This window comes from Acyrthosiphon pisum, chromosome A1 (genome assembly GCF_005508785.2).
Source record: "Acyrthosiphon pisum isolate AL4f chromosome A1, pea_aphid_22Mar2018_4r6ur, whole genome shotgun sequence".
NCBI lineage: Eukaryota > Metazoa > Arthropoda > Insecta > Hemiptera > Aphididae > Acyrthosiphon > Acyrthosiphon pisum.
In genome coordinates, this window is record NC_042494.1 from 45,545,682 (window position 1) to 45,555,539 (window position 9,858).

Genomic DNA, 9,858 nt, shown 5'->3' on the forward strand with positions numbered 1-9,858 from the left:
TTTTTTCATCTACTGATACCCCACCCACCCCATATTTAAGGTGTTGCCCGAGCAACACTTGGACCCTATGTACACGCCACTGATCACAATAATATTATCAAATACACTAATATCATAGGCCAGGGATGACAAACCTTTACTGCGTAACCTAACCTTTACTCCGTAAACTGATAACTGCGTGTAAAATCAAATCAATTAAAAATTTATTTATAATCTAATCTAATCGTTTACGAGCTTAGGAAATGGAGTAGAGTACCTGAGTACAGAATACAATATCTTACGATATATTCCAATAATAAGTTAAAGATTTATATATCAAATTATCAATATTTTCTTTGGAGTAAAAATATAAAAATTATGAATTATATTTTAAATTGGCGTGTCACTGAAATAATATGTGCGTGTCACTCCGTGACATAGGTTTGCCATCCCTGTCATAGGCTGACTGACCGTTTTTGCTCCGAATTGTTTATCTTATACAATGATATTATATCATTGAATTCAAAATTAACACCATCCATTACAGTGACCCACTTGTAATCTACTGGCTACTGTACAGCACAGAGACATCCACTTACCCACCTTTTTTTTTGTGTGTGCGAATGTGCGATTAAATATTGAAACTATGTGCCATATTTAGATTGATATAAAATTCCCTATATATTTTATATATTATTTTTATCTTATAATCTTTATAAACTTCCAATTTTATCTTTTATATTGTATCATACTCGCCCAAACACATTACTTTAATAATGTGGGTAAAAAGGTAATTCACCCAAACGCATTTTCAAAGGCACCCAATATTATTATTGCCTATTATAATAAACAATATAGAAAAGCTATTATCTGAGTCAAAGCATAATTTCCGTTAATTTTTTGTTCGGTTAACGCATAGACGTATAATATATTATATTAACGATAATAACAATAAATTAATTTTATTATAGATAAGTGAAGCATGTTTTTGGGCGAATTACCTTTTACCCGTCTAATAAAAAGGTGTTTTGGCGAGTTTCTTAGATTATGTTTCGGTGAGTATCATATAATATACCATCATATAAAAGATAAAATTATAAAAATTAAGATAAAATACTATATTTAATTATATCAGCCTAAACTCGTTATAGTGTTAGTTGTTACTAAGGCCCGGATATTGATGACTTTTGCATCTTTGTTTGGAACATCATGAACGATGGTTTCATAGCTTAAAATGTATTTCAATAACATCGGTAAGAATCTAAATAACTCATTTTTATTTTGCATTTTTGCGTATTTTGTGTTTTAAATTAAAACACAAAATACGCAAAAAACTTTTAATGTAATTTTTTTCGTTGTAGTACATTTTTCCTCATTATTTGTTATTATTACCAATATTTTTATATTTTCCACAAAACGAAAAAAACTACAACTTTATTACGTCTACTTAACGTTACTATAACGCAGTAACGCATACTAACGTATGTTTATAAACGGGAATTTTTAATTTTAACTTCAACAATATTGTGAGCGGTTAATAAGTATGTAGGTCATTAATATATAACAATTTTCAAGGCATTTTTTGGGTTCTTTATGTCATAAATGTCTCTTTCTTAGATCATTAACATTCGGGCCCTAGTTACTACGTAGGCATAGTGTACCAAATATGGATATTAAATTGAAAACAGAAAACAAAATAAACTGAATTTCGATTGAAAATTATGTTTTTAGTGAATTTAACCACTAGAAAAACGCATTTTGTCGTTTATTCATGGGATTTGCGGATAGTCTCGAGTCTGTCGTAATGAGAGCCGAGAGGATTGATAAAATACAGCTCAACACATTATTACAGGATATTAAAAATAGTCGCCTAAACAAATAGCAATTTTTACAAACCAGCTCAAACTCATAACGCATAGACAAGTGCAACCCATAGACATAATAACAATATATTATGGACTGCGCATCATCCATACCAATTCCGTACTAAGAGATAGTCAGTATTTGTGTATATTATGGGACCTAAAGTGTATGCTATCATTTCTCCTTAATCTGGCACTACTTATGGGTAGATAATACATTCAATCGTAATTCACAATACGAAAACTGATAGGTAGATCGGTAGATCACTCGTTATATTTAAAATGGTGCCGGAATTTTTTCTGTACTTGGCGGAAGTGATAAAATTGATTTTTCTTTTAATTTAGCTGTTATCGTATTCATTCAGTATTACACAAATCATCCTAAAAAAAACCATATAGACCCACTTTACGTGACCAGCTTGGTATATATTATTATCCTGCACGTTTAGTTCGCTTACCACGTAACCCTCGGATCCGTAGCTCTTACTAGACGCCAACGAGTTTGACGAGTCGAATCTGGTCAGTGGACTTTGGTAGAAGTTTCTTTTGAGGGAGGTGTGGGGGTGGCGGGACGATGGTGAGGCGTGCGAGTGGCGGGACGACGGAGAGGCGTGCGAGTGGCGAGAAGATGAAGAGGCGTGCGAGTGGAGCGACGACGACGGGGACGCTGTCCGGCCAGAATACGACGAAAAATTGGGAGACGACGACGACGACGGGGTGATGGTGAGGCCACCGTATCCGGATGCGGTGCCGCCGTACGTGGACGTGGAATATGAAGGAATGGTGGACGAGTAGGACGACGTGCCGAGATAGGGCGCGGACAAGCCCAGGGACGAGTACATGGCGCTGTTCCGGGACGGAGAACTGTAAACACTCCTGGGCCTGGCGTAAGAGGACGTAGATGAGGACGACGGTCTGGACTTTCGGATATTGTTGGTATAAGAGCTCATGGTGAATCTGCGTGGTGATGAGACGCGGCTGAGCGGGACTCGTTCACCGGCGGACAACGAACGACTGGCGCACGGCAAATAAACGACGTGTCGCGTGAAGCAGAGGCCGCCGTATGTACAGTGACCGTGATCTATTTTCGGTCTAATGAAAAGGCCCGGTTTAAAAAAACGTGCCCTTAGCTGCGGAGTGTAGTACGCGGTATATTATATTATTATTATACGATTATTGTTGTGAACGTTTACGATGTACGTCGCCGAACTTTCGAGGGAAAGGGGGCGGGGAGGGTCACCCGTGGCCAGTGGACGACAAAGTGCGGCGGCGGCGGCGGTGTTCATGTTCGGGATAATCATAAAAACTTTTATTTTAGAAATCGCGCATGTATTGTTTTTAATTCGTTTAATACGGCTTTGATTTGACGGAAGCCAACTTTAAAATAAAAATAGAATTTTACTACGGAGAACATTAGCTGAATCGAAAATAGAATTGCATACATATGCAATAGAGAAGGCGTTATTTGACATAGGACTGACTTATTGTAGCCGTTCTAAATAAATGATTGAAGGAAAACTTAAAGTTGCCAAAAATATCAAACGACACATTACTCATTAGTCAAACTTTTCACCGTACATCCAAAAACAATAATTGGAAAAACCCCAACTTTTAAGTATTATAATAATAATAATAATAATTTTTTTTTACTCCATTAAACTTGTTCTACATACATGACAACTCTTATGCGCTGACACAAAAACACTTTATTTATAATAATATGACAACCAAAGTGTTATCCGTAGTCTCAATATACAAACTTATTTTTTTTTAATTTAAATTTTAAAATATAATATACTATTATAACAAACATACCTCTCCGATACTATCATCGGTACCGCCACAAGAAGAGGTATCTTGTCTGTCCGGATCAATTTCATCTAAATCAACATGAACCACTCCAGTAGATCTCCGCTTTGGCCTTTTCCTTCTTTGTATAACTGCTTGAGTAGCCTGGTGATTGCGGAATTCATTTTCTTTATCTTGATCTGTATAAAAAGAAGAACATCAAATACATACTTATATTGAATCAATAAAATAAGACATGATTCCAACAATAATTAGTAAGTTACACAAGGAAAAAAATGGAATTTAACTATGAACTTAACACACATTTACTACACTATTTACACTTAGTGGAATGTGTACTAAATTAAGTAGCTTATGAAGCTAGAAAACAAAGATAATGATAAGTTGGATATTGGCCAGAATTTACATTCAATATTTTTATATATATATATATATAAGATCATAATACACCAATGACGTCAATTAGATGTCATATATACTTAACAAAAATCACCTTTATCGTCAATTTCTTTAGGTGAAGGACGCCTCAATGGTAATGTGACAGTTGTATCTGCACTAGTATCAGGAGATGACGGAATGTGTGACTTTGTTGGAGGTTTTGGAACTGCTTCATTAGATCGAGCATCTTCAAGCAAAAACTGTAAAAATCAAGTCAAATAAACATGTAATTATAAATACGTAATAATATTAAAATTAAGTACAGAAACACATTAACACAGTGCAAAGCACATTATTAGACATAGCAAAAAACAATACAACTCTAGAGCATTTTAAATCATCACAAAACTAACATAATTCAAACGGGACCATAAATTCCTCTACACACAGAAATGTCAACAAACCTTGCTGCCGTTTTCGACCCTAAGTCTCCAAGACGGCCTTCGTTCCAAACAGCTATCTGGCATGTTAGATGGAATATTTCGGGGCAATGGAGTAATCGTAGCCGTAACAGTTACATGCTCTTCTTTTTTAGCCTGACAAATTATTAAACTAGATAGTAATAATGACGTATAATAGACAATAGTACCTATTAAGAAGAAGGTACCCTTCAAAGTGAATTCCCAAGATGTAATTTAATATCATGATTAATTCATTTTTATTACATACAAAAAAATTAAACGTACATAAGTTTCAGATTGCACCAATGAATAACTATGCATCAGTGAACCACTGTTATAATTCCTAAGACTCATTAACTTCGTGATACCAATTATTTATAATAATATTTGTATAATGTTAAATAAAAACGTTTTGATAAAAAAAAAAAAAAACCATTACAATGTATACGGTTTAGCTTAGAATACTTTCAAAATACTTGGGCATTTAAAAAACAATAATGGGTTTTCTTAGAAAATTGTTTTAATTAAATTTTCATTTTATCATAGATATTTCAAAAAATAAGAATTTTACTTCATAAAAAGATAAACTAAATTATTATATAGTGTAAGACTGTTAAGTGTAAGCACTATATACTTTTTAATGATGTACCTAGAAATAGGTTATGTTATAAAACTCTCTATTCAAAGCTTAAGATAATTAAATTTGAATACAAGGTTTTGAAAATATTGTGTTCTGATTAATATTTTAAAATATAACTTATAAGTAGATGATACAATTAATATAAATGTAAAAAGAGCTACTTAAATTTAGCATTGATTTAATTTTAAAATACATTTTATGTGTCAAGTAAAATTTGGATTGAATTTATTATTTTAAACAGTTTTAAAAATTCATAAGTAATGTAAGTATAATGTATACAAAATATACTTAATGTACATGTTTTTTGGTAAAACTGTTCTAGTATGAAAAATGTTTTTATGGTTCTAAAATTAACACCGTAGATGTTTCATTATATTATACTTATTTTTATTTGGAACTAAAAATGGGTCATAAGAATATTGAAATTTAAAAACTTTCAATATTTTGGCAAATTATCAAAATTTTGGTATACATGAACAATACAATATATAATAATTTGTTTTATACAACTTGAAAATTAATACATCTTACATTTGCAGTAAAATTGTTGGTATATAATAAACATATGATATCAAAGAAAGTGTACAACTTGTGAATTGTATAATTTATTAATAATCATAAATGTATGACATTATTATGATAAAAGTAATATAAAGATCTGAGGGAAAAATTCCGTGAAAGAAATAATTATACACCAGCAGAAATAACAGCAAAATGAGAATAACCCTAATAAACAATGTTCTTTGATTTGTAGTTTATGGTTTATATTATTAAAATGTAAATACCTATTTCAAAAGTAAACGCAAATCCACTGAGGGTAGAACAAGAATTTATTATTTAGAAGTTCTACTTGAGGGTTTTTAAATTATAAAGTTCTTATTTATATAATATATATTATTATAAATTACAAAGTTTGAAGTCATGAATAATGATGTAAAATGGTCAAAAAGTTTTTAATTTTAAAAGTTAATGTAGATTTATAGCACACAATATACATAAAAAACGTTGGTAGGTCTAATCGTATCCCGTATATTTAATAAAAATAAAAATAAAACAAAACAAAATAATTGTGTTTAAACTATACCATTGAATACACTTAATGCAGTAAAGCCCATAAGTTTTGTCTCCGTCTTACTAACGTACAAAATAGCACATTTTATTAAGTGAAAAATTGAAAAGACATTGTTTAATATATATATATATATATATATATATATATATATATATATATGTATATATATAATTACAAAAACTGGCTTTATAAAAACCGGGGAAGAAATTCTTCTGTATAATAGGCATCATGAGTTCATTGAGTAAGTCACTGCAATCTATGTGTTAAATTTGAATTCAATGATAAATAAGTGTATAGGTAAGAAAAACAATTCTGAGCGGAGATAATCTGTGACCCTTTACATTTTTGAGGATATTTTATTAAATATTTATATTAATAATTAATTATTCAATTAGTAATACGGTAGTTGAGCTAATTTTTGCAAAAAAACAAATTGCATATTATATTAAATAATAATAATCATTTTAATTTTGTTTTATGTAATATTACTAAATATCTGTTACCTATTAAATGTTAAGTCAAATGAGACATACTTTAGAACGATGTAAAAAGGTTCATTGTATCAATAGCTTAAAATGAATCTAAAATATATTTTTTAAATTTCAGTGCTTTATATACATATAAAAATAAATAATGGCAAAAGCTTGAATTACAAAAAAATAACTAAAATCGTTACTTTTTGTTTAATTATCCAATTTACAGTCAAAATGTATCAAAATTTCATTCTCAAATGCTTAAAGTTTTTGCAATTTTTGTATTTTTAAAATTGTTGACAAAATGTAAACATTATCATCAACATTTATAGAAAAAACACTAAACATATTAGAATATTTTAACTTCCAACCCTCATTTAAAATGAATGTGGGTGCACGTTCAACTTTTTTTCTTATGTTTAGTAAGAGAAACTAATGAGAACATTGTAATAAATCAAAGGTTTATGATGTATCTATATAAATAGCTCAAAAAGAGTTACACGTTTTGAAAATTATACTATGTCTAGAAAATGTTAGGCAATATAAATATTTTATGAACATTTAAAGTCTACAATATTATGGAATTTTTAAACAAAATTAGTTTTTAAAACTTGTGTTAATATTTTTGACTTCTAGTAATTTTGCTTTAGTTTAAAATAAAAAGTACAGGGATTTTTACTTTTAATCCCCCAAAGTATTTGAATATTTGACTAACTAGATTCAATTTGCTTATAGATACCACTTTCAAAGTTAAAGATTGAAAACTACTGCTCTAAAACATGATAACAGAAAAATAAAATACAACAAACACACACGAACACTTCATTGTAAAACCAATGTATTCATTGCTCCGCTCAGAATCTAAATTCTAAAACATTAATATTATACTAGTATACAAGTACTATAAAGTATAAACACATATATCTATGACACACTACACATTTATATATGTGTTTATTTATGTTAGCTTATAAAGCTCTAAGTATAAACTATAAAACAATTATACCTAAAGTTTGAAACAATATGTAGTGTTATTCAAAATTTAAAATCCTTTTTGTATATGTTTGTTAAATTGTAATTACCAATGCCCATAAAATTGAATGTGACTACCAAGAACAACTAATGAGGAATCACCTATTACTTTTTTAAGTCTTAAATATTAAAATTAAGAATTTTAAGAATATTTAACCACAAAATAGTTACATTTTGTTACATTTTTTATGTGTACATTTTCACAATTTGTCAAAATTGGAACTTGTAAAGTTAAAAAAAAAATTTGAACTAACTATGTATATTTGATATTTTTTAATTTCTATAAGAACAAAACAACTTTATATTTTTTGAATTCTTTGATAATTTTAGCTACAATAATAAAAAAAATGGAAAATTTCAATTGTTTATAAATAACTCAAAAAGAGCAAAAATTGAAAATGTTATCATGTCTAGAAAATGGTGTAGAATAATCTGGATCCAAATCTACCACTAACAGCACATAATATTAAAGTGGTTTTTCTGATGTGAAAATTTCTACAGACAAAAATAATACTTCTTAGTAACCTTGGTAAAATCAATAAAATCAAAAAATAAGCTCAAAATCTAAAATACTACAAGATTGAACAACAATTTTATTTTCAGATTGAAAATGTACCAGGATTGGCAAGTTATACATATTATAATATATTATATTGATATAAAATTATTTAGTTGCAACTCATTTAAATTTACTAGATTTTAAAGGATAAAAATGGTAATAAATACATTTTTATATAAATTATAAACATTTTACTTACGTGTGGTATTCCAATATTGTTTGTGGAGTTATTATTTGTTTCCACTTGAGAGTTGCTTAATTTGCTTTTGCCAGTATCCTGATTTTTTTGCTTAACAATTTGTTCAGCAGATTTTAGTTCTTCTAAAGTCACTCCTTGAGTGGAACGTCTAGTTTCTCGAACACGTTTAGCATGTGCTTTTCGTTGAGTTTCTGATTCGTCATCTCTAACCGGAGGAACAAATGACCTAAATTAAAATAATCTTATATTAATGTCATTATTAAGAATGTATTATACAAAAAATATTAAATTGAATACACAATGCTAGTTCAAATTGTACAAAACAAATATTGATAATGTGGTTAGATAAAACATAACTCAAGTTTTATTTTAAACATAAATTAATAACTATAGAACTCGGAATCTATCACATAATACTAAATTATCAAAATATGTATAAAATATTTTACATATTATAGTTTTAATAGTTATATTTTAATCAATAAATATTTTATAACTTCACTATAACGGTACTCCACAGACTATAAGTAAACAATATTAGACAATATTAAATAGCTGGTTATGCCCTGCTATAGAGTGTACCTTGCCATTGAGTAGGTCACTGTAATGGATGTATTTAATTTGAATTTAATAATAAATCATTGCATAGAAAATGATACTGAATGGAGATTAATACTACCAAGTATAATCGATTCTGCATTTATATTACTATTATAATAGTTAGTATACTATTTTATGCTATATAGCTAATATTATATTATTGATATGAAAAAACAAATTTTTTCCAAAACCATAGAATCGATTATGTTATAAATTATTATAATAGTATATATTTATATCATATATTATTGTTATTAACTTTAAGTCGATAAAAAATTACAGTAGAAGGGTATGAATAGGTTAGGAAATCACCCTCAAAGTTAAAGATTGAAACATATTATCTATTATAAAATGTATACACAATACACATACACAAAAAAAATACACATATTGTAAAATCAATACATTTATTACTCTACTCAGAATCTAAAATAAAAATTATAACATTTTAAAAAAGGTACACTATATTATTTTAAAATCAAGGAAATAATAAAAGATTTTTTAATTAATAAAAAATGTCGTTTATAACTTAATGGGTAGATAGTTAATTAGTATAAATATTAAATTAAAAGTATAATAAAATGGTTTTATGGTGGTTAGTGGTTATGTTAAACTTAAGCTAAATTTCTTATGTGTTTTTAACAACTTTGCTCTTTCAATTATTATTTATTATTATAAAATAGTATTACCTATATGTATGTATTAATGATTATATAATAATATTCTACTTCCAATATAATAATTAAGGGGACGTTGCAGAGAAATTTGTTGTCTCCGTTAGTTTAAAAATTAGA

The 9,858-nt window shown here is 28.5% G+C and overlaps 1 protein-coding gene across 11 annotated transcripts in view; it reads right to left on the minus strand.

The window, feature by feature from the left end:
• The window catches only part of LOC100166854 (protein phosphatase 1 regulatory subunit 12A), a 62,709-nt gene that overhangs the window by 38,969 nt on the left and 13,882 nt on the right, over nt 1-9,858 (minus strand). For 9 of the 11 annotated variants that reach the window (XM_029487133.1, XM_029487132.1, XM_029487142.1 and 6 more), the window contains 4 exons: nt 8,465-8,690; nt 4,493-4,624; nt 4,144-4,288; nt 3,657-3,829 (listed from right to left, as the gene is read on the minus strand). In XM_029487133.1, the coding sequence (XP_029342993.1) occupies nt 3,657-3,829; nt 4,144-4,288; nt 4,493-4,624; nt 8,465-8,690 (676 nt within the window). The remainder of the gene's footprint in view (nt 1-3,656; nt 3,830-4,143; nt 4,289-4,492; nt 4,625-8,464; nt 8,691-9,858) is intronic. The other 2 variants (XM_029487139.1, XM_029487137.1) reach the window with 1 other exon arrangement.